At 38.0% G+C, this 26,345-nt stretch overlaps 1 protein-coding gene across 1 annotated transcript in view; it reads right to left on the reverse strand.

Annotated features, from left to right (window-relative positions):
• The window catches only part of KDM5A (lysine (K)-specific demethylase 5A), a 48,971-nt gene that overhangs the window by 16,634 nt on the left and 5,992 nt on the right, over window positions 1-26,345 (reverse strand). The window contains exons 5-19 of the mRNA XM_010185058.1: window positions 26,181-26,315; window positions 20,838-20,943; window positions 20,191-20,279; window positions 17,237-17,395; window positions 14,754-14,873; window positions 13,521-13,679; window positions 11,734-11,915; window positions 9,813-9,975; window positions 8,853-8,972; window positions 7,435-7,629; window positions 7,146-7,327; window positions 6,750-6,874; window positions 6,354-6,504; window positions 3,864-3,981; window positions 72-427 (exon numbers count right to left, since the gene is read on the reverse strand). Coding sequence (XP_010183360.1) covers window positions 72-427; window positions 3,864-3,981; window positions 6,354-6,504; window positions 6,750-6,874; window positions 7,146-7,327; window positions 7,435-7,629; window positions 8,853-8,972; window positions 9,813-9,975; window positions 11,734-11,915; window positions 13,521-13,679; window positions 14,754-14,873; window positions 17,237-17,395; window positions 20,191-20,279; window positions 20,838-20,943; window positions 26,181-26,315 — 2,360 coding nt within the window. The remainder of the gene's footprint in view (window positions 1-71; window positions 428-3,863; window positions 3,982-6,353; window positions 6,505-6,749; window positions 6,875-7,145; window positions 7,328-7,434; window positions 7,630-8,852; window positions 8,973-9,812; window positions 9,976-11,733; window positions 11,916-13,520; window positions 13,680-14,753; window positions 14,874-17,236; window positions 17,396-20,190; window positions 20,280-20,837; window positions 20,944-26,180; window positions 26,316-26,345) is intronic.

The following is a 26,345-nucleotide window of genomic DNA, read 5'->3' on the forward strand; positions in this document are numbered from 1 at the left end:
CAATCCTCAAAAGAGGCTGAGAATCCCAGAAGTGTGACCTATAAGAGAACAGTTTGCAAAGGAACACTCACCTGGCCTGCAGGCAGACCTTGGCCTTCTCCTCCCACCTCTCTGAGACTGTAAGCAGCTCCTGCAGCTCAGCCATGGCTTTCTCTACAGCATGGTGCGGTGCCAGGCCCACACCTGAGTCAATCAGCTTCTTCATCACATCTAGGGTGACCCTCTGGGGATCCAAGAGGGTGGACCTCACCTCATCCAGCCACCGTGCCTGCTGCAGTTCTTGCTTCAGCCTTGGCAGTTCAGGAAGTTCTACATAAAGGCCAGAGCCCATGTCTATCAACTCCTGCAGCTTGGAAGAGTCTGGGATCTCATCCGTCATAGCTTCTTGAGCTCGCTCATGAAATTCTTCCACATCATCAAGCAGATTCTGAAGTAACATACAGTGCAAATCAATTAGGAAAAATCACCCAGAAAATCAAAAGGAAAAGTTGACTGAGGGATCAGTCAGCTGCGAATTTGTATGTGATCATCACATAATCAGCCAGAGCTTCTGCACACATCGACAGCAAGCTTGTCACAAGGCATCAAGTCTGACACGTAGCAAGTAATAAACCATCTGAACGCATCTGGCCTAATGTTTCATACACTATGCATATTAGGTGGATGAAACTCTGCACCTAAAATAGTACAACTGTAACTAACTACAGCTCCCAGCAAAACAGAATATTAAGCACTGCTCAGTCACCATTCATTTTAATATAGTGGGGGTAAAGGGGAATTCTGCAAACTGGTTGTCCTTTCAGTCTAGTGTCAGGGACATTACAGTAATGATGGTAATACACAACAGAACACAACATGCCGAGGAAAAAAAATACGCCAGAGCTGCACAAGGATACGAATACCAAAAGATTATTAAAATAACAACGGTCTGGTTTTAAATTACTATTTCCTAAAGCAGGCCCACTATTTAAACACACTGGGATTTACTCAAAAAGTAATGAAATGAAAATGCAAACCCCTCTAATAAAATGAGACAATTTCACAGAAATCCAACTGCACTGCTGCAGTTGTCCTCATCCTCATGTTTTGGCACTGCAATAAAAAAAAAAATCAAAGAAAGCAAACAGACACCAAAGAATCTCTGCAGGAGAGTCATTCAAGGACATTCAACCAGTATATTCAAGTGATTCGCCACTGAGTCTCTTACAGAAAGACAGGTATTTCTGACAGCAAGTCAATGGCATAATGAGGAGCAAAACCTGCATTTCCTAACCCTTAGCTTACTGCCCTTTTTGTCTGATGCTGCTTTTCATGACTGTCTGGAAACCAGAAGCATTTACAAAAAATAACAAGACGCACATTATAAGGATTTTGACTTAGGGAACATATGCTGAATGCTTCATAGTGACAACAGTAAATTATTAAAGTTTAATAATTATAATGCTTTTTGTGATAGAAAACACTCATCACCCAACATGACAATTATTTTGCAATTCATTATGATGGATAATTGCACTCAAATGCCATGCTGAAAGTTAGTGAGTACTTAGGCATAAATGATCATTATCTGACTTCATTCAGAAGCTAAGAAACTATGGTTTGTAACCAGTAAAACGACAGTATTTATTTTATTGGTTAGTGATTATGTTGAAGCTTCAAGAACATAGACAGTTCACAGACTGAGAACTTTAAACAGAACCAGTTTCCTAAGACTGAGGGGCAAGAGAGAGACTAGCTGGGTCAAAATGTTTAGACAAAAATACGAATTAAAACAGTTAAGAGTTTATTGTATGCCCTCAGCTCTGTCATCTACGAATTACGTCTTAATTAGAAGCAGTTTTTAAGTACACTAGAAACAAAGAACTCCTTTGAGAACAACCATAGAGGTCTATCATACATGATGATAAAATTTCATGAATAAATATTAATAAATATTTCTGGTTTATATTTGGAAAAAAGCGTAGCAAAATCTTCCTATCATATGAGGATGATAATACATCTTCCACTTTATTAGCTGCTGGGAAGCATTAAAGCATTAAAGAACATCTTTGAAGGATACAGACTAGAGACAACTGGCCTGGAAAATCTGCATCCTGGAGTTCTACAGTTTTCTGAAGGTACCTGTTTCAGCAACAATATGCCAATATCAAAGACAAGAAGAAAATCCAATATAAAGTCTCGCCACGATAACAACAATGAACTACCATGGAAAAGTTAATACACAATTCACAAATGAAGGAGGACATAACCAACACTAGAAAACACTTATGGAAAAGAGGCCTTCTCAAACAAGACTATTATATGGTTGGTTATGTAGGAGTAGCTGCACATATGGTAATGTTTAGTATTTTAGGACCTCAATCTAGCACTACATAACATCCTTCTTAAAACTGCATCAACAGAGAACACGAATGGTTAACATACATCACAAGAATAATTTCTCAATGTGAACAACCTTTATTTATTAAGGACGTTTCTTGAAGGAGTTTTCCAGAAGTTGGTTAGTAGGCAAAACACTATTTAACATTTTATCATCAGTGACACAGAAACAAATTAAGATTACTGCTGAAAACACTTGCTATGATACAGACTGCCAGAGTGATAAACGATAATAGCAGCCAGGGGAATCGGTATGATCTGGATTACTTATTAGTCTAGATTCCTTCAAAGACAGGTGCAAAGATATATATGAAGGACAAGAAACACAGGCCATGCATACAGATTAAGGGGATTGTAAACTGAAAAGTAAAGCTGTGAAGTATTTACTGAACAATTGTCAATGGGGTACAGCTTTCCCTCTCCCCTGATGAAGCACACCAAAATAACCCTCAGAAGTTTCTACCAAAACATATTAAGGGTGAGATTTAACTGGAAATTCCACCACTATAGATAGCATTAAAGATGCTGGAATAGGAGTTACCGGTTCAGAGATAAAACTGGGCCACCTGGGCAGCTGCCCAGAGGCACTGTGGAGTCTCCACTGGAGATACTCAAAACCTGCCCAGAAGCAATCCTGTGCAACCTGCTGCAGGTGATCCTACTCTAGCAGGGGGTTGGGCTAGGTGATCTCCAGAGGTCCCTTCCAACCACTGCCATTCTGTGATTTTTGTGACAGCAATAGGTGGGGATGCTCTTCTACCTCAACATAGCTGCAGTGAGACCACATCTGACCATGCCCACAGCAACAGGCACTTTAAAAACTGTATGCATAGCCAACTAAAGTGCTTTGTTCAGTTGCCTAAACACTGCCCGCCACACGCAGTATCCCACACTCTGAGACTGCCACACAAGAGAGCTAAGATATGCCTCCAGAATGGCAATGAAGGCCACAGGTCACTAGCCATGCTTAGGCTACCAAATTGAGCCCTACATACTCAGCTGCTATGGCTACACTAGCATAAAAGTAAAAATACCATCATTGCCCTATAGGAGACATGGTTGCAAAGGAGGAGGATAATGAACAGGAAGTACATGCTACCATTCCATTATGGATAGATGGCAACACGTCATCAGCAACATTTCAATGACAACAGCAAGATTGCCCAGTAAAACAGGGAGACACTGAGCTAGATGTATTGAGAGTATTTTACTTCCCTTAACTGAGGCCACAGTTATCACTTCAAAGAAGCTACTTGCTTTATATTGGAAGCTAGAAATGAAACACCCCATTCAATCCATCTCTGCCAGTGCAGGATTGATTCTTAGGGGAAGAAAAAAAAAAAAAGCCATTCATCCTTTTACATCAGCCAATATTATCTGTTAAAAAAAAAAACACCACACAAAAAAATACCCAAGCAAACCAAAAACCAGAAAGCAAAAAGCACAACAGTTACGATATATCTGAGGAGCAGATGCAAACTTACCTTTACTTGTCGGGCCTGGCTGATAACACAGGGCAGGCTAAACAACTGTTGTACAAATGCTTTAAGCTCCTCCATAGTTAGCTTGGTCCGTGTCCTTCCACTATCTTGGCTCTGTCTGCTGTATGAATGGACATAATTAAACATTATGTGAGAAAAAAGATGACGATCCCTGGATTCAGTCCTAGTGACAGAGAGCTATCAAGATTACTGAGTTGTTAAAAAAAAAAAATCCATCACTGGAGAGCCCAAAAAAACCAAACTCCATAATTAATTACAAAATCTTGAAAATTAAATTTAATGTAATTCTTCTAAGTATCTTCAAGAGAATTTACGCTGCTCTTCAGAGGAAGGAATGTTTAGATTTCTTTCAAACCGGGTTTGTTCCAAATAGGTGAAGGACACAGCCCCAAAAAGCTTGCTTTAGGCAGCTCAAGAAGCTGGCTGCCATGATAGGCACAAGAAGTCTTGTATGCAACAGCAACAAGGTCTGAAAAGAAGTCTTATTTTCTAGAGCACTCTCTCTTGTAGCCAGAGAACTGTTGAAATTGGCCTTGAAACTGAAGACTACTACTTAGTAGGACATGTTCTGTAAAGACATTTCCTTTAAATATCACTTGCAGCAAATATCACAAGCCCACTGAATGCAGTAAAAGACTTAAAAGTGATACACTGCACAAATTAAAGACTTAGTATACATCACTGACAGGCACAACAATTTCACAAGCAGGACAGATTTTAAACACTGAAGAGTTGCTCCCTGCTAATGAATCTACATTTTATTACTACAGAAACATCAAAGAAAAGAAAATTCAAACTATCAACCTATGGACTTAAATATAAATTGTAAAAGCAGAATTTAGATTACTGATCAAATATGATTACACACTACATAAAACTCAGAAGGCGGGGGAAGAATGCTGCATGTTTTGACTAGCTACGACAGCCAGCGAGGAGTGGTGGCTGCACTGGACCTGCTGTGCCTCCAATACAGCTACACGAGTAAACAGGGTGCGGTGCTTCACAAGACACCACTGCGGGACGGCACTCTCTGAAACATTGCACTGGCACAGCACAAGATGCTGTACAAAAAGATACAACTACCCCTGCCCATGGAAACACAACTTTCAACAGCAGGAAGAGATACAGGACTGGAATATTGGACACATCTTCACAGCTACACATTACCTCTTTTTCAGATTTATATATAAGCAAATGCATAAGGGATAGATTTTCTTTCACTACATTTGACCATAGGTTTATTGTTGCTTTAATCCTTGCCAAGTTGTTCTGTTTGAGCACTCATTTTTAATTGGACTTTTTAACAACCTTACCCTTTCTGTATATGGGATCCTTCTCAATATATTAAATATGAACAGAGATGTTAAACAAAAAAGCTTCATGTGACCTCTGTTTGTAATTCCTAACACTGCTTAAAAAAGGTTTCAAAAATCCTCTCTCAAATCTGAATTTTGTAACATATTGCTATTCTGTCTATGACAGCCCTCACACATATATACAAGCCCTTATTTTTGCCTCATGGAATTCCTTTCAGCTTTAGATCAGACACACTATTGAAAGTTGTCAAATCTTTCTACCCCTTATGCTTCTTGGGAAAGTGCTGGAAACCCACCAAATAATTAACTGAAGGCAAGTCTGTTGAGAGAAGACTGATACACTCCAGCAGCAGGAGGAGGAAGAAGCAGCAGCAGACTGCAAACAGCTGAGAGCTACCAAAATAATTAAACTTCAGCAAGAACAGGGAAATGCAACCCCTGTTTCCCTCACCCAGACCAGAGTACTACATGAACATCTCTCTGTGGTACTGAGATCCTACATGCAATAAAGGCCAAACAGCAGAGCCTTCTTAGCCCTCCAAATACAGAAAAAAGGCTTTTCCATTTTATAATAGCTTTCCAATTACATCACGTATTATACTTGGATTTGTGGTACAACTCTATTTCAGTGTTTAAACTGAAGCAATTACAATTGCTTTTCAAGCATTTTGCTTTGCAATCCAATGTTTTAACGGATTTTCTTTCTGTAGCTTTAAACTACATACTTAGTTTACTACTTACTTGCTCCTAAAACACTTTTCCTTGTGTTTTAGGAGTCATGTTACCTAAAACACAAACATTCATGTCAAGACTTACTTTCATTATATTTTTTCCTCCAGTTATCCTCCCCTACAAGTGTCTCACACATTCAGAGAAATACCTGATCAGTGATCAGACAGACAACCTCTCCAAAGGATTTCGCATTTCCGTACAAAAGCCAGCTGAATACAGTACGTTTAACACATTTTAACCAAGTCCATTTTTCTGGCTCTTTGTGTCACTGTACCTCTTCTACCCCTCAATGAGTCACAGCACTAAGGCCAGGAAACACTGAAAGACATTAGTAGGCAGCGAGACCTCAGGGTTCTTACACTGCCATGTCCAATCAAGTAACAAAACAGACAGACAGAGACTGTTGAAAAAATGCCTGTCTCACCTGTGTTTTTGCTTTTTGCTCAGAAGTAGCTGTGCTACTGAAGCACAAGTCTCTGCTTCTTTCACAGCATCTCTGAGCCTGCGGAAAAGATCATTCTCTGGATATTTCCTGTCTTCAGCATCCTCCAACATTACTCTCAGCTCGATCACATCTGTAATTACAGTACATAAATAATTTGTATGCAAATGAGATTTTTAGACTGCTTCAAAAGCCTTCAACCAAGGTTCAAACAGGCTAGTTCAATTTGAAATGCACAAAGATGAGCTGCATTACACTCTTAGATTAGCTCATTTCTTTTGTTCACTGAACAATACACAGTCTTTCTCTCATTAAATGAGAACACAAAACAAATGTAGGAGTTTCAGGACATCCTACTATGAACAATAGAAGTCTGACCTTTCTTGTGGTTGAGATTGGCAGACAGAGCCTCTGTAACTCTACTGACCCAAGTGTCATAAGACTGTGCTCTAACTTTCACTCCGTACAGCAAAGAAGGAAGGTCTTCTAGTGGGTACCGGTACCTGGAGACACAGAAGGAAAATACAGAACGAGTATTAATATCCATACAAAAGCCAGGATATTGCTTATATTGTTTTTCCAGCTACAAGGCCAGAAAGACAGAACATGTATAATATCTGCTGCCTTGGAACCAAGAAACAAGCAAAGAGAATAAAAACACTCCTTAAAGAAAGGAAGAGAGAAGTGTGACCAAATGTTTTCTTTGGTCACTAGTCTCCAGCAAACTATTGGATATGGAAGAAAAGCAGAGGAGAAAAAAAAAGTCCTGTGTACCTTAGACACTTCTTCTGCATGGGACATGGGCATAAATCAGACGGATGGTATAAGCATACCAGACGTTCAGGATTACAGGAACACGTAAGTGCTGACAAGAAGCACGTGGTTCTGCAAGCTGTGCACTGACGCTCATCATCTGGAACCAGTTCAAACACCTCTTCTTCAGACATCAACACTCCCTAACAAAAAAGATTAGATGCTTGCTAAAAAACTCTAATCCAGGCAGGGGGAGGGGGAAGCAAAAGTTCTTTTGCAAGCAAAGTAAGAGAACTGTCTTACTACTCACCATCTGTACAACAGACTCCCTTAACCGCGTCTCTTCCTCTATCATAAGAGTCATCTCCTTGCAGACCATGGCAGCCAGGCCAACATCCAAGCACTCTGGATCTGCGGCCATCTTGAAGATGAGCTCTTCATGGGAGAAAACACAATGACGACCCAGCCTTCGGTAATGACTCACACACTGACGTCCAATGGGAAGCTACAAAAAAAACCAACATCTATCATTCTGGGAAAAGATGTTTCAAGAAGATCCCTCAGCTCCCATTCCCCTTCCTTCAACAAAACCTGGAAAATGCCCGAGATTAAGAGAGTTGTATCTTATGGGACAGAGCCCATTATAACAACCTTAAATCATGTCACAAGTGAGGACAAAGAGGATATCTATGTTGGGAAGGCATTTGCCATAATCTTACGTGTCTAACTTTCAGACACAAGTTTACCAGTTATCCTAAGCTCTTTTTATTTTCAGCGGAAAGAAACTGGCACCAGAAAAAAGTAATCTGGTCTATGCTAAGGTGAATGCAATGCCCTCTGGATATTATTATGCATGGACATAGACAACACAGGATGCCTAGAGTTAATAACTGATATCGCTCATTTTGTGCCTTTTAAAGCAAAAAATATAAAATGCTAGATGAATCTGCTGCACAGCTTCCTGGTTTCATTGTGCATAAGCAAAGGAAATTTCACAGGGCGAGTGTGAGCTTAGCAGTTTTTCACAGTGGCTATACACAGATTATATCATTAGCACAGTAGAAAAGAACACAGACACATTGTCAATCCTGCAGACAATTTTTCTGATTAATAAAATTCTTAGAATAAGGACTAAGATTCCTATTTGAAGGTAACAAAAAAAGAAGCTAGAGACAGATAAACTACAGGTGAGATTGTAACTTCCAACTGTAAATGCTGGCTAGTGACAGGACACGCTTTTGACAACTTACTGAAGAAACCACATAAGCTGTGCTCTGGTGTAGCATGACCATTAGAACAAGCACTAATATGATTAAAAGGTACAATGAGCTGGCACAAAAGGAAAACAGAAGACTGTTATATACCTCCCCATCAACATTCAAATGACAACACCTCTCTAAGACAGTACATTAATCTGTAACAAATTCAGAAAGAGGCATCACAGAAATGCTAAAGGTATGCGAGATGTCACTTTTTGGTTAGATCAATACTTAAAAAGGAAGATCATGTGCCAAAGTTTCAGTTTGAAGCTGCTTTAAACTTTGCATTCATCAAAATTGCTTTATGTAATGGAAACGCATATCAGTCTTTAACTGTTGTACCAGAAATTATAAACGTTAAACATACTATGCAACAGAAAATACTATTTTTCAGATAATTAACTAACTAAAACACGCCTTGCAAAGGTGACCTAACAGAGATACAGCGAGCATATACAAAAGAACAGACCCAGTCAGCAGTGCAGAAGTTCACAGCTTCAGCAAAGTTATATCCCTGATTAAATCCAGAGTGATAGGCACGAGGAAAGGTCACGACAAACTCGCCAGCACACTGATTGGTCCTGTACACCTAATGCAAGTAACAATAAAGCAAAAAAAATAAATAAAAATTAAACTTGCAACAATGCTTAAGACACATAATTACAAAATGCTTGAACACCTACAGAACCTTTACCTATAGAACACCACAGGCAATGTAGCTACCTCAGAAGTGGTAAGGATTGGTTTTGTCTTCTTAAAGTGAATCCTCAATTTATTGCCCTACTCAAAAAAGTCAAATATATAAGACAACAGTTGAAAATTCCCTTTATGAATCCCAAAAGGCATGTTTCTCTCCCATCATTTAATCCATTGCACTGCAAATGCAAAAGCTTATGGAAACAGTTTATGGTTTCCTTTGTTGGGATATTTGCCAGGGAAGCAATTTATCCTAGGACAAAAGCAAGTGATAGTGACTGGCTGCTTAAAAGGTCTGCAGTCAATTATGTTTCGTAATTGGTCATTGGTCAATTACCATTTTGTAATGCTGAGATTTCTACTGAACATAAGTATTTTACAGTCAAAAGATATTAAAAGCATTTCACAGACAAACTTGCTGCTATGGCAGAGTGGGGTTTTTTTAATTAGAAATTAAATGTAAAAGACAACATACACTTTTCTATAAGATATTTTATGTAAGAAGCTTGGCACACTCAATTCTGATAGAAGATGATTTAAATTTCATGCTGAGTCTAGAGAATATTCTAGAAAAAAACTTTAAAAAACACCCTGTAACTAATGAATCGAATATGTAATTGTCCATAATAAAAATTCTTCAGAGTTATGGCAAACCATTGTTGCACAGAATGAAAAAAAAAAAAAAGAAGGTGCATAGGAGAACTTAAGTGAAAAATGTTCACGTGATACTCACTGGTACACCATGTTCCATCAGCACATTTGGGTTCATAATAGTGACCAGCTGATGCAGGAGATCAGGCTGGGATTCAAACAGCTCAGGAGCCAATTCCTTCATCACATCCTCTAGCTGTTCTGCTGCATGAGATGGCACGCCATACCACGTCTTTGGCTCTCCCCTAACAAAACACAACGATGGTAATAAATACATTACTTAAAGGAAAGTAACAGTGCCACCCAACTGCAAAGTACACCTCAAATCTAGCATCGCTGTTCACAGAAACATATAAACACAATAATGTCCTTAAATCAATAGCTGTCTTCTTCAGGATATATCATTCTAATCTGGAAAATCAGTTACACAACACAATCATCCCTTAACATACCTGACAACAAATTTTCTATGACAAGCCTAACATGGAAATTAATTGTCATTTACCATGCTCTAAAGGGATAAAATGGATAAACATTTTCCTTTGGAAAGAAGAAAGTTTAACACACAAAACCTTGGCCATCACAGCTAATGTTTAAGAGAAAAGAGATCATGGTACTTCTCCGCTAACATAATTAGGCTTGGAGTAATCCTATGCCTGAAACCAATGGAATAGTATCCCAGCTAAGCAGAAGTAGAAAGAACAAAACACCAGACAGTGCAACAAAATACAAGCAATCCTTCTAATATATATAACCAGTTACTGAAAACCAGTGGTCCACTGGACTCTTAAGATAAAAAATGCTTAAAAACATGAATTACTTAAGTATGAGGGAAGAAAGAGACTAATAAGAACAAAACTGAACAGAAAATTACTTGAGAACGTATTATTCCAGTCCTGTCTTAACCAAAACAAACTGTAATGATCTAGAATCTATAATGCTGAGGTTTATTTTCGAATTTTGTTTTATTAAGAAATACGACCAGCTGTCTGGTGAAATATTTGAAGCTGTTTACATAGGATCACTTAATTATATTAATAATCTTGTCACCAACCATCCCAAACAGTAGATGAGGAATGGTGCAGCATCCTCTGTGGTTCCTGCAGGCTCCAGTGACACCTGCTGGCAGGACACCGCTAGTAAACCCCAGCAAGTAACCACTCAGAATCTGGGCTGCTGGAATTCACCAGCTGACACAAACCCCTCACATGCTGATCGGGTTAATAGCGTGCTGAGAACAATAACTGAATGCTAAACAAAATTAATCCCCCTCCTGAGCCTGTGGGATCAGATCTTACTAGCAAACATGCTTCCCCAGAAAAGTGCAATCACAGTCTAAAGGTTATCAACTCATCATTACCAGATGTACACAAATTTTCTATTCTGAAGGGGTGCTGCCCACAGCTTCCTCCTCCTTCCTCCCTGCTCCATCCACTGTGACTGAGCCTGACGAACTGGGAAGACTGCAGTGCAAATAGTTATCTGTCACAATTCTTTTCAAACAGGAAAGCTGAACACCAGAGCACTTCTGGGATTGTTCTGAAAGTCACAATTACTTTCAGGTTTCTCTTTGCTTGAATAGGAGTATTTCTGTGTATATATAGATCTGCTGCTGAACTATCAGCTCTGATGCCTGTGTAAGCCACTAGACAGCAGCTTTCATTTCCAGCATAGGGGCATACCAACTTTACATCATAAAGCAGAGAATCAGTTCAAAACCAAAAGCTTTCTTAGAAAAGAGGTTGTAAAGTATGATTTTACAGTGACAATGGATTTTTGCAAACACAAGAATATTTATCTGGTTAATGGAAAAGATTAAAGCACTTAAAACAGTATCTGTATCCTCTTTCAATCAGCTTCAGTTAAGAATACAGATCGCTCATCACATCTAGCTTTCTGGTTAAAAATGTCACTGGCACATGTAGGCTTTTTCAAGTAGAACTATAAATTCACTAATGGCAAACAAGTCAGTGTAAGGTAGATGCACAAAGGAGAGCCCATACCAATGCAGGTAGTTGATGGAATAGCTCCAGTGATCTTCAATATGCCAGCAAAACGAGGAGAAGCACATCCCTACGTACAGCCAAGGTACCTTCATGCCAGAGATATCTGCATTGATGTGAGCAAGGACTGACTGTTCTAGAATCGGCATGTTATTCAAGTTCCAACCAGAAAGCGCATAATCCTGCCAAAAAAGGAAAAAATTTTGAACAAATAAGAAGAACATAAGGACACCAACTTCAGAAAAGGAAAGTACAAAGGAAGAGATCTATCCATTTCTATAGTAAACAGTGAGGAGTACTCGGCAACAATGAAGCATCAAAACTAGCAAATAATTCCTTAAATACGTTAGTCTGCTTAAGATTTAAGGCCAGTCCTAGTATTTCAACATACATAGCCCATCTTCTTTGGATCAACGCTTATATAGTTAGGCTTTGATGTTTACCACCCCCACCCCCAAGTTTATAGGTTTCATGTGTTTCTAGTGGAACAAAATACCAGCAACACTAGCAGAAGAATACAAGATAGAAGTCTTCAATAAAATTGGAGAACTTAAGATTGTAAACAACGCAATAAATCTTCTGTTATTATTTCAGCTTTTTTAAGACCTGCTTTACAGCACAGCAATTTATCTTGATCTTTTTTATATATTACTTTAGAAAGTTCTCAGGAGAAGAAATTCCTACACACTCATTTCTGAGAAGTCAGCATCATCAGTTAAACAATGCCACCTTTACTTTTAAATACACACAATCTGTACAAAAAAAATCAGAATCTAGAACTGCCTTAAAAGCTCACTACTATGCTTTAACATTAGTCTACTTTCCACCTTAAAAAAAGCCATTAAGCACAGATTCACAGTCATTTTAGGCATATCCCACAGCTGCTAAAAGGACTGGTCACACCCTCAGCTCAGCCACATGTTCCTGCTTCTTCCTTTGTTCTAACACTATAAAGACAATGCAGTGACTTGGATGACTTCAGTGATCTAGCTAGAAAATATTTAATTACTACTTTCAAATAGATCAACAAGCAGTTCTGACTTGCTAAGCAACTACACAGTCATTTGCATGGCCAACAAAGGTACAGGTAGAAAGGTGCAGGTATACGTGGAAGACAACAGTGAGCAGGATTACCTCTTCCAGTGAGCAGTATAAACTGATTTGGGGCTGTATAATCATGAAAACACACCTTTACTCTCATTTCATTTGAATTTAAACACATAAGCAGCCAGAAAATTGATGTGCTACAGTAAGGTCTGAGAGAAAAGAGGCAATATACTTACCAGAGGTTCTTCATAAAATTTTCTATAACAGGATGTTGTATCTACACCTTTTCATTCTTACAGTATGCACAGCCAGAGAAACAAGCTAAATCCAATTAGTTTGTTATACCTATTATGAACCTCCTAAGGAGGGAAGACAATTTCCGTAGCTAACTTTATAACGAAAAGGCTTGAACAAGAAAGAAAAAAAAAATATCTTATCAGTCCTTCCATACTCAGGCATACTATAACAACTTGCACATCTTTGCCTGCTAAGATTAAGTAATACAAAACAGGTGTGACTTAAATAATGAAAAACAGCTTAGCTATCAGCAACCAGATCTGTGAAAGAACCTAAAATACCAGATTAATGCTCTGTTCAAAAGGAATTCTAAGTGCATGTAAAAGCTTTAAGCAAGTTCTTCATGAAAGAAATAAATCCATGCTGACTTCTGACCTAAATTCTTAATGTGAAATCTTATGCAGAGCAAAGAATGGGGGCAGTTTGCATATCCTGTTCCTCACCTCCTCCTCTGGCATCAGCTTTCGTCGGCCATCCTTCACTGGAAAGCCACTTCCAAAGTCCTTGGATGAGATATCAGCCCCATACTCCACAATGACATCTTCTTCTATGCTGCTCACCAATCGCCAGAATTCTTTTTCTACGAGCTCAGTGGGAACCATCTGAAAGGAGAAAATATGTTACTGTATGTGCAGAGAAAAGTTATCATTCAAGCAATAAATCATAACTGAATTTTCAAACACCCCATGAATTTTCAAACACCAAGGCCCCTCCATTGCTTCAAAGTTACACAGTTTGGTCTGTATTCCCTAGTAGTGGCTGCAACGTAACAGAAGTAGGATGTCACATCATAAGGGATGGAAAAAACAATAAAGAAGATGGGGTTACCGGAAGTACAACTAAGAAGGGCAGGAGACAGCCAGCAGAAGCCAAGCTGCAAACAGAATGAATAGTATGCATATTCCACACTATTTCAGAGGATAATGACCAGAGTTTCTGGGTAACAGCAAAATTCCAATAAAAACTGTGGTTCAAGAATGTAGTCTTCATATAACTCATTACAACTCCTACTCAAATGCATTTATTTATGAGGCTTATTTGTAAAGTAAGGTTTGTTCCTTGCTTTCTTCTGTTTCCCAAAAGTTGTATCATCATAAAGTCCTTAAAAGGTAGAAGCTTTAGCAAGGAATGGCCATAAATTACCAAAGAACCCTGAGAAGAGAAGGAGCTTGGTGCTGCATGCAGTCTACAGGATAGTGGAATCCTGAAGGTGAGCCAAAGCAGTTTTGAAAATGCTGACAAGATGCAGAATGAAAAAAAACCCTGATTATCAGACCCAGTCTGTTGGCTTGACTACAAGACAAGACTAACAGGGAGGCAAACAATGATTTATCCTTTCAAACTAAACCAAGACAAAAAGTCATAAGAAGGGCAGGAAAAAGACAAACAAGAACAAGATACCTGGTTCAATGAATCAAAAGAGGTAAGAGCTTAACTAAAGTATGGCACATAAGCTATACCCTAACAAGCAACAAATCTATGTATCCATCAGAGGAAAAGGGTGAAATGAAGTTGAAATGAGACCAGGTGCTAGAAAGCTAAACCATTTGTTTACATGTTTGAAGGTTAGTGTGACTCTTGAAACAAAGCTAGGATGCCTCAGGAAAAATTTAGGATCAGCCAAAACTTCTTCTCTTTTTCCCCTACAAGGAATCACAACAAAAGTTGAAACTCACATGGACCGGCATGTTGAAATAATCAGACTTGAAGTTATCAGCCATCTCACCAAAGCTCTGGAGAGTATATTCCCTGACAGCTTGTTCAAATCCAAAGGCCTCACGGGGTTTGTTGCATTCCTAGGAAACAGAACATAAAAATACTGTTCACCGCAGCAGATTATGACACAGTTACATTTTTAGTAAAAAACCCTAGTGTCCATCTGAGTCCTTACCAAACACTAAGCTATAAGTTTTGAGGGCTTTTCTCAGCTAAGGAAGTCCTACCACAACGAAAGCAACAGAATTAATTGAACAGAAGCTAATCTAGCACAGTAAAACCCAATGCTACACAGTTCTGCTTTCCTGTCCAAAACCAAGTTTCACCATCTACTGCTGCCAGCCCCAGAGTAAGACATTGCACAAGAAAGCAGCTTAGACAGCCGTAAGACCTTTCTTCGACACACTGGATTCAAGCATCTGCAGAACAACTGCACAGAAACAAAACCTGCAAGTGTTTCAGTCTTATCAAGGCAGCAAATCATCAACTGACTTGGCACTGTGAAGGTATATAGGAGGAAAGAAGGAAATTAAAACAATGCAACACAGCTAACAACAGACATGGTCCATCTGACAGAAAATCTTAGTCTTTCACTGTTCTATTCCCATCCATCCCAAGAATGCAAAAAAATACCAGTTACCATTTCAGATACTGTCCCCACCCATTTCTACAGTGTCCTTTTCAGCCCCTTTGTATATGACATATTTGAACCAAAGCATGACATAGTTTATGTCATGACTAAAACATGACTATCTGATATTCAGCTGTTCAGCCATAAAGAGACAGGAATTACAAAAATCACTAGTTTATTTTTCTTCATTAATAACTATCCTAAGACTATGCCCAACATTTATCAAAGTAGTTCTTAAGTGGAGTCTACAAAAAAAAAAATCTACAACATCTGTAAACAGTGTCAAATAATGTTGACCTGAATACATATGAAGAGCTCCTACCCTATTCTTCCTAGCTTCTGTTCCAGCATCCTGCTGTTAACATTACATTAAGCATCTGTGCACAATTAACATTTAAAGTAAAAACTGAGGCAAAAAGCACTAATGAGCATTTCAAACATCTCTCTGCTGTTATTTCTTTACTCTCCATTACATAGTATAGCTGTGTTTCTTTCGCTTCTTCCTCTTACTTTCAACACATTTCCAGAATTTTTCAAATACTTTCTGTATCATTAGCTAGGAACAACTTAATTGGCGCCTTAACTTTCCCAACTTTGTTCCAATATGCGTATTTTTTTGTTGGGAACAATGTATCCCTGTTTCTACTAGTAGTGGCAGTACTGAAATTTCTTGTTTCTATTCTTAAGTCACTGCAGTCACTGTATTTACTACTACATTCTCTGCATCACCTCCACTTTGGATTGCTGTAGTTTGCTAATACTCCTTTATTGCTCTGCCCTAAGGGAACAATGAAGCAGCAGCTTAATCCACTCTGTGAATGACAGCCCAAACGGTTAGTTATATCTTTTGCCTTGTCTGCAACTATGAATTTCCCCCTCTCTCACAACAGCAATTGCCAGAGTTCACCTGCCAATCTAATCTCCCTTGGTGAAGGGTTAGACAGCAGCAACCTGACTCACCTCATTATGTGGCTATTGATACCCTACCATAAAGAAAATAGCAGAAATCCACAGCCAGGAAGTGTGTGGGGAATGTGGAAGAATATGGGCATATACACATATTCATGGGCGTGTGTGACTGCCCCTTTTGGAAAAAACAGTTTAAGAAGTTAAAGCCAGTCACAAAATTACAGATTTAGAAACTGTAAGCTTTTTTCCTCCAATCTTACATCAACCAATTTCCTGAGCTTGCAAAACTTGTTTTCTTAAGACAAATGCAAAGCCAATCAAACAATATTCACTACCTTTAGACTGTTGATCAGTTCTCGCTGGGAACTCATTACCCTTTCTTTTTTGAAAAATGAAATTCAATTAGCTTCCACTTTCAGAACCTCAACAGTTCCTTTTTTAGTCTAAACCAAATCTAAAATAGCTACAAGTTTTTAAGTTAGTTCTTTCACTTTCTGCTACAAGCTATTCTGAACAACGCCATGACTTCCCAATAACCAAAGCTCCCTGTTATGCTCATCGTTATGCTGAAATGCCTATCACAACCCTACTTCTCACCCTCATTTCCCACTACCAGTTTATCAAATTGAGTTTCAGCTCTTAGCATACAAAGGCCAAAGTTTTAGCTGTCACATGGCTGTATAATAAACAAAGGTTATGCCCAAGCTCCAGAAGGAACATTTCTCTCTCCTTATGGCTCATAAACCAAGAACAGCTGGAGATTCACAGATCATCTTGACGGTATTCCAAAAAAACCCTACGGTTTCTACCCAGATGGAATGGCGTTGAGCTGAACTGCTCTTCTTCTGATCTCTCCAAGAACACAAGTATACATACAAAGCTTGAGTAGTTCTTGAACTGTACCTCGGCAACGCACTTCGGACACCTCCAGTCACCTTTGGGTACATCAGGTAAAGGAGGAATCAAGCAAAAAGTGTGATAGCTGTCATCACATCCATCACACAGGAGCAGTTTGTCCTCATTATTTCCTCTGCCACAGAATAAGCAAACATAGAGATCAACCTATGAGGAAAAGAATAAAGAAAAAAGCAAAAAAGAAGTTACAAAAAGTTTCTTCTTCCAGAACCTGCTTTCCTTAAAATAAGGAACAAATTATGTAGTCTTAAAGTCCAGTATATAGACATCAACATGGTCTCTTCTGGTTTTTGAGAAACACTGATAATGAACAATTCTGCTTCAATTTCCCAACGCACTAATGCATGGGGCAAGAGGGACTTTGGATGCTGCAAAATAACTATCCAGTTCAGTTGGACAAATATTTCCTATATAACTCAAAGTAGCATCTCATTTACATTATTCTAAGGCAAAAGAGTAGGCAGCAGGTTTTAGAACTTCACACTCTCCTTTTCTTTGGTCCTTTCATTCAAAACAATTCAAAACACATCCCTACAAAGAGCACATGGCTGAGGAATATCTCCAAAAATTGTTTCAGAAATATACATGCCATCACTTGCAACAGGTACAGGGATTATCCTCGCAATGGAAAAGAGGAGGTAATAAAACCCATAAACATACACATTTCAATCTAAGAATTCAAGGGGAAAGGAAGGAAACTGAATGTAAAGGTACTGTCTTGTTTCTCATTGTCTCCAAGATAAAGGATAAAAACTCCAAATGATGAAAGAAGTATTAAACCTGATACAATAGCAAACAATTTTCACAGGTGTCTGTCCAAGATAGTATCTCATCAAGAACACTGCCTGAGACATATTCTCAGGGACCAAAGAGAAAACCACATCAACAGGTTTCAAAGTTGCTTTGCTGTTGCTTCCTGTACTGTCCAGAGGACTTTTAATTTAATATAAACATTTAATATAGTACAGGATGTCTGTAACAATCTAAATGAAGAAATTGACTTTATCACAGCTAAAATTATCTCATATGAATTTTTAACATTAATTTCAGGAATAACACTTGCTCCAGATCCTGCTACCCCTATCAGTCACCAGGCAACTCAGGCTACACCCATTTCCTACATGCAACTCAAAATAACACCAGAAGTGGTGGGGTTGTTTTTTTGGGTCTGTTACTTTCATCAGGGTGTCACCAAAAAATGTGCTTTTCAGCTGAGCAGATTCACACAGTTGTGTTAAATACTCGATGTCAACTTCATCTTAGTTACGCCACCCTAGTGCAGTATGCAACTTCCTAACTATGCAATAACATACTTAAGAAGATTACTCAGGTTTCTTAATAAACCATTTTTTAAAACAATGCATTTTCCCCTTTTCAAAAAAAACCATGCACTCACCCTCATGGAATATCACGTCTGTCTAAAACACCAAACTTGCTGCCTTTCTTGAAAGTATATAAAAGGGAGCGTACCTTAGCAGACATTTCCAAGTTTTCTCCCCAGAACTAAAAATGCATTATAATAGCAAACATAAGAGGAAACTACTCTATGATATTTGCTACTTACCTATCACCGATAATACCTTCTTCTCTCCAAATTGATATTAACATATGCAATCTTTTTATGTCAGCCCAAATGATTTGTCAAATACAAAGACTGCACTGAAATACATATTCACAAGCAGCACATCTGTGATTACACAATAATCACAAATAAGCCTCCTAGCCGTGTAACAAAACACAGTAAGACTATGACGATGTGTATGTGGGGGGAATAAAAAGAAAAAGGTATATTTTATTTCACAGTCAGCATCTCACAAAATGATAAATGAATGAGGGAGAAGTATAAAGAAAACCACAGCACGGTGTTTTTCAGACAAAAGTTATACAAAGCTAATGTATCACCTATGCACTTCAAATACTGTTTTCCTTGAAGATGTCTCATCCAAATATAAAAAAAAGAAGTGTGGAACCAAATGGTACTAAGTCACAGATTTTCACAAGATTACAGTTACAGCAATACAGTTCCAAAATAATAATTCTGTTGCTACAATATTTTCATTTTCTCTGATAAATACAAGTACATGGAAAGAGTAAACAAATACAGTTTTCTAAAAGAAACAGAGAATAGACAAAATATTTTTAAACTAAAGCATACTTAAACAAAATAGTCATAACAATTAAACAGCCTAGGAACACCATATATTCTGAAGCAGGGGCACAATTAAAAATAATCAAGCCACACAAATTCTAACTTAGATGCAATGGCACAATGATCCTGTTTTAAAAAAAAAACCTCTTGTAAGTGTTCTCAGGATAAGAAAAAAAGAACAGCCAAATTATCACTGAAGACTCTAACGCTTAATTCATTCATGGTTGCATACACATGCTAAATTATGACACTTTAGAAGTAAAAAGTCATGCAGTATGACAGACATTATAGACTGCTTTTCCATGGTCAAACATCAGAGCATTAAACATTCCATTTTTCCCCTTAGGGGTTTCTCTTGCATGGACTTGTATGATGTCTAGTTTTAACTCAAAACACAAGAGACATGAAAGCTGGAAACACCTACTGGAGCACCTCAAAATATCTTCTATGGAGAAGTAGCAGCATTATAATCATTCTACAAAGGGGAGCCGAAATAGAAAATGAACTACAGAAGGCATGTAAGAAGTGTGTGGCAAAGCAAGCCCTCCAAACCATGATGACCAAGTACCTTTATGATGCATCAGTTCTTCCAGTCTGAAAGATTAAAACAAAAACCTAGAACATAAATAATTTTTCAAAATACTGTTCATTCTTCCTATAACAGTATCAATGGCTGCAGTGTCCATCCATTCACCTATTTCAGGGGATATGGAGTGCTTTTGAAAGCAAAAAAATCTTAGTAAATAAATGGATTTCCTATTATCAGAAATCACAGCAAAGGAATTAAACTTACAAAGTTGACAGAAAGAGTTCCTTTCCGTTGCCTCATCTGCATTCCAAACGGTTCTGATCTTGTTCCCTTGCGTCTTCGTGTCACCTCATCTTGAAGTAAAATAAAATTAATAGTCATTAATACGACATCAAGATAGACAACCTTGCAAGAACACCACAGATGTCCAGTCTGGTACTCTGCCTTTCGTATCAGAAACTACCTGACTGTCCAAAGAAAGCAGAAATGCCTTTGTCATACCTGGTAAATCTAAAATAAGCAGGGATTAGGAAAACACATTTTGCTTACCCTCAACAGGTGATCCCAACTGCCTCACGAAACAGAGTGAATTACACTCATAATCTGTGCATTTAGCTGGCAGGATCAGTTTCAGTATTGTCAAATTCTGTTTTCCCTTCCAGTCATTCAGTTCATGCAACAGCTGCTTAATTGTTATTGTTACTATGTAATACATAAAGAGCTGAAACCATGCCAAGTTACATGAAGCATTCTGTAAATCTTTCTCATGAATGATACTAGAATAGAATACTTAGCTTTCTTTTTCCAGTTGCAATGATTTGCTTACTTCTTAATGTTGTCTCTATAGAGACACGCAGAAAGATTTAACAGCCTCATTACTTTATAAAGCAATGAGCCCAAGATTTAATTACCCTCTTTATCCTTTGCTCCCAATGCCAGTCCCATCATCTTGGGTCCAGCTCCAAAGATCTGCAGCTTCTTCAGTTCAGTATTCCTACTCATTTCTCCTGTCTCCGCCTGAAAATAAAAACAAGACCACATCAGCACAAACCATCAACATTTCCCCTCCAGGTCTCTTCATAATTTGTTTATATTCCGCTCTCCCACAAAATCAGCTCATTAACAGAAAGGAAACAGAGGCAAAAAAAGATACAATTTTCTGTTCCTAATGCAAATTGTATAAAAACCAGAACTTTTGACCCAACTTTCCAAACTGTTTCCCATTTAGGATTACAGACAAACTACAGAAAGTCACCTACACAGCAAATAAGAGAACTATGTTGGACATTTAGAAAAATTAAATAAGAACGCTACAGCAGTATATCCCAAAATCACCATGATTCAGTCAAGTGCTTGGATGTTAACACTGATGAAACATACACTGTTTCAACAGGATTTTTTATCTGCCTCCTTGAGTAGACACATATACATGACACTAACAAGTTCCAGCCTACTTCCTTAAGCTGGGCTGCTCTTGGGTTTATTTGCGATGAAACGTTATATGAGTACAACTCTTGAAATCACAGCTACTCATAGTGCCTTGCAACCTCCGAATCAGAGATTAAAAGATCCACTAGGAGACTCCATGCCCCTTGTCAGTGTTGCTTCCTGAAGTGTTCTGTTCAACTGAGCCTCTTCCTGTTTCTCATTGCTCAGCTACCCCAATTTCTGCCATCATTGCCACTAACATAATAGCAAAAAGAAACCTCACATTCTGTTTTTATCTGTAATGCAATCACTTGGGTATATTTCTTGATGTTGCCTCCTTATAATTTGAAAACCCTTTCTGAGCTGATATAGAAGGCCACTAAACTCTCATCATTTGCAATCCTCCTCCCGAAATCCACTCATCTCAAAAGATCTCAGCAAAACTAATTCCAACAAGGTTATCTTTAAGTAACTTGCTGATGATACTTCACCTGATACTTTCCACAGAGTTATGGCCTGATATATCATGCACGGAATGAGCTCCCTTGGGGTGACATACATTTAGTTTTCAGTCAATAAACAAAAAAACGCATGTTAAACCATGATGAAACGCACTTACAATGAAGCTAAAAGAAAAAAGATAATTTCCATTTATTCAGTGTAAATCAGTTGTTGCTCTTCCTACCAGAACACATTAAAAGAGATGTTGTTTCCTAGGCATTATTACCCTAAGGAATTTTTAGTGATATTTAGAGTCCCTGTTCCTACTGGTATGCAGTATGATAACCGGCATCTTTCCAAACTGATCACTGCTGATATTCTAATTTTGAACACCTATGTATTCTATGTTGCTATTAAATTATTTTCACTTTAGATACGTGTTACCAACTCTGTAAGCCCACTCTGAAATTGCACACCAACTGACATTTTCTTTTCTCATTAATCCCTCACTTTTTGGCTAACAAGCCATAAGGAAACCTCTGACTTTGTTGTTGTACAGGAAAGTCTACCACCCGGAGACTTCATAGTCCCTCAGTTGCCATTTGAAATTCATTAACAGCTCATGCATTTTCTCAACTAATAGAACCTGACAGAATCAACCCACATTACATTTCTCAGCACTGTACAATGTTCCATCATTTCAGCAACATTTATGAACAATCTCTACAATTTCTCTCCTGCTATTATGACCTAAGAATTTTCTCAATGATATCGAAAAAATTTTACTATCGTATTTACTAGAAGTAAACCATTAATGTGCAGCAAACTCTTCTCAGTTGTGTAGCTTTGTTTAAAAATGTATTGCCTAAATACTTTTTCATAACTCCATTGCCCAGATTTAACTGGATTCCACTAAGCCTAAATGGATGCAATCCATTCACACCCAGGTGGAAAAAGCTATGGTTTTCAAAAAGAACAGGCTGCATACTGAAATGGAAATGTTTTTCAAAAATCAGATTCCCATATAACCTAATGAGCACTGCCCAGATATTGATAGTTTAATGTGTGCATACCAAAAGTATTCAGAAGTCTTTCTGCAGTGTCTTTTAAGACTGTATAAAAGCACCAAACTCAAAGCTGTGAACACATGGAAGCAGAAATCTTGCATTTCTTGCCATTTTCTCCTTGCTAACAACATAAAACTCCATCACACTTCTGCATTATATTTTTTCAATGTAAGAAAAATGAACTCAAACTGTGATTCTACTCTCAGCTCCTCTTTCTCCTGAACAACACAGACATATTCTTGTTTCTTTTACCTTCTGAACTGGAAGTAAAACTCAAAAAGCTTTTCTCGTATATGTTTAAAACTTAATAACGTGATTCCCACAGTATCTTTTTTTTGTCCTACTTTCATCAACTTTGAAACATTTGGATTCACACCCCTCTACCCTCACTGCACAAGACCATAATAGTTACAACCAAGAATCAAAATATTTACATGTTTTGGGCATTTGTCAGCATCTCCCAGAGTTCTTTTGTTTCACGTAATTATTTCCATGCAAGGAAATATTTCAAATTTTAAAAATTGACTTTATTGACTCTGTTATTTTGCAATCATCCAAATCTGTAAAAGAAACCTGAAAGCAGACATACTTAGAATTTGTCTTCATTTTTCAGCAAATTCTCTGATCGTTAATACCCATTGAAAAGACAGCAATTCATTACCTTTTTGTTCCAGTATTGCATTTCTCTACTTGAAATCATCATGATGTAATCTCATTAGACAGATCCCTTGTCAGTTAAAATACACAGATCATCTATGAATATATACTACTCTTTACTAAGAAAGATGCATTCTCCTAAATTTAACCTTCCTTAAGGATATTATCTTTCCCAATTAATTCTATTTTTATTGTCCTTCTCTTTACAAGTCTTTATAATTCAGTTGCCCTTCTCCAGTTTTTATTTGTGGTAGCTTTCTTCAGAGAAAAGGGAGAGAATGAAGCATTAAGTTGGTTTTTTTTAGCAGAGTCTCTCATCATGAAATTATCCTCTTCCTGTTCAGAGACAATGTATTCAACTGACATTTGAATGTAGTATCCAAAGATTCCCAGTCCATCTCACAAAGGAGAATCCTCATTCCCTATTTTCTTTCAGTTTTCACTTTCTCTCAAAATTCAAAAATTTGCTTTCCAAAAGTCTGCCACTCCCTTCTACTGCTGAGCATCTTTGTTTATTTCACTAATTCCTGATTACTAGCTTTATGCTTTCTTATTCATCATGCACTCTTAGGTAAATTATCTGCAAGAAGATGCAGAGCATTTTTGGAAAGTACTTCTAGCACTCGGACAAAATCTACTGAGATGTAGAAGCCAGCATAGTTACCCATGTTCATTACTCAGGCATTGGACTACTCGGCACACTGTACACACATCATTCAGATGTTTCAGCTAGAGCAGAATGACATTTATTTAGCAGGTTTTTACGCCACTTGCATATTACCTGTTTTCTGAAGACTATCTAGACAATCTCTGATACAATTCTATGCACTTCAAACAATGAAGAGAATCCTGTCTACAAGAAGGAGGTACACCAAAAACTAGAACAACTTCTCAGTATTACCTAGATATTTATACTTCTACCATTTGGGGCTACTGAGGACAAGTCTGTTTCTAAATACAGTTCCAGAGTTGACTTAAGAGAGTTAAACATAGCTTCCAACACAGCCAAAAAGTACTTCTCATGGCTATGTAAGTAGGTTGAGTTTTTATTGTATTAAAGAACTCATTTCAGACAGTTTAATAACAGTAATGTTTAAAAGATAGCATGGCTACTGGGCTAAGAAAAGGCATTTAAATACATTACTTTTTGCAGATGATCCAAATAAAATCACCTCTCATTTCTGAAATGCAGCCCCTTTGAATGAAATGAAGCAGCTATATTGTGCCAACATAACCACAGAATTATTTTTTCCACAAGGAGAAATAAGAAGTACCATTATTCTACTGAAATCAGCAGGAGAAAAAAACCCACAGGATCCCACTAATGTAGTGACGCTTTTATACCACGTATGAGAAAAAGGTCATACTGGCATTATCCCACAAGATTCGTTCAAATCCAAAGCAGAATTCCACATAGAGAACAACTGCTGCAGCTCCTGCAGCGTTCTCAGTTTTTCTGGAGAGCTCACTAACAATACATGACTTGAGAGACCTGGTAAGATCACAGCCTGGCACTGCTTGTGTGATGCATTGTTATAAGGCTGCAATAAATAACATCATGTCAGCTTCAGGAAGTTGAGAAAACAAACCAAAAAAAGACAATTTAGTCTAAATCAATCATGACAGCAGAGAAAAAGATGACAGTTTATAAAACATACTCAAATTTCTCAGTGAAAAGAAAGATGGATTTGAAAAAAAAGCAGTTTAAAAGCATTTGAAAAAAACTTTGTGGTGTTTAAAATAATTCTAGAATGGCATCAAGCAAGTAGGAGGTTTGCTGCATATAAAACCAGCTTTCATCCATGTTCTGTTGACTGGCCAGCAGGAAGCCACCAGACCTGCTGTGAGGAGCCTCAGGACCATGCCTGCAACAGAAATCTTTCTCAAAAGGTGAAGGCCTGCTTTAAATAGTGCAACAGAAGCAATGGAGCTATTAGGTCAAGCATCCAAGATTATTTCTAATAGTATAGCATTTAAAACAGTGGTGGTTCAGTTTTAATTGAGATTTATGGGGAGGGTACTACATACAGGATTCAAAATCGCCTAATAGAATACCATCAGTTCCTAGAACACCGCTAATCCAGAAGAAAATAAAATGTTTTTCAGTAAAAAAAAAACCCAAATTGTAGAAAATCCTATACAGTTTCAGCCATCGCTGAGCATCTGCCCTCATATCTGTTTCACTTCTTCACAAAAATAGCCTGTCCAGCTTGAGATAAGTAGTTCCAAGTGCAATTTTCACAATTAATATGACTTATTGACACGTACTTGCATTCATGTAACTAAATGGCATATTTTTAAAAAGTTTTTAAAGTTTTTAAAAACTTTTTGAACTTCGCACAAACAGAAAATTCAGCATCTCATTTTACAAGTGGCTTTTTATCTGTTTAGTTTACACAGGCATATTCACTACCAAGGTACACAGGCCACCTGTCAATAAACAAAAAGCAACTTTTGAAAGTTTTCAGATAAACAGAGCATCTACCATAAGTAAATCAGGCCTCAAGAGATACATCCTTCTCTGGATTTTATTTAAATGATAACTGTTTCCTGGTGGTGCTTTTCAGCAGGCTTCCACAGCCAAAGGCTGTTGCACTGCCAAAGGTGCTGCGGTGGTGGAAGAAGTGTTCTCTGTCCCTAAGAGCCACTTAACAGGGGTACCTGGGATTTGACCCGCCTGGTTCTCTTCAGCACCACGTTCATTCTTGAAGCCTGCTTTGGGGAAGCCTGGGCATCTGAGCTGAGGTCCTCTGCCTCCACTTTTTCCTTAAGGTCCAAGTTTGGCTTCTGGATGCCCTAGAGGATCAGAGCACAGGACACAAGGTT

The sequence above is a fragment of the Mesitornis unicolor genome, unplaced genomic scaffold, assembly GCF_000695765.1.
Source record: "Mesitornis unicolor isolate BGI_N332 unplaced genomic scaffold, ASM69576v1 scaffold8450, whole genome shotgun sequence".
NCBI classification, from domain to species: Eukaryota; Metazoa; Chordata; class Aves; order Mesitornithiformes; family Mesitornithidae; genus Mesitornis; species Mesitornis unicolor.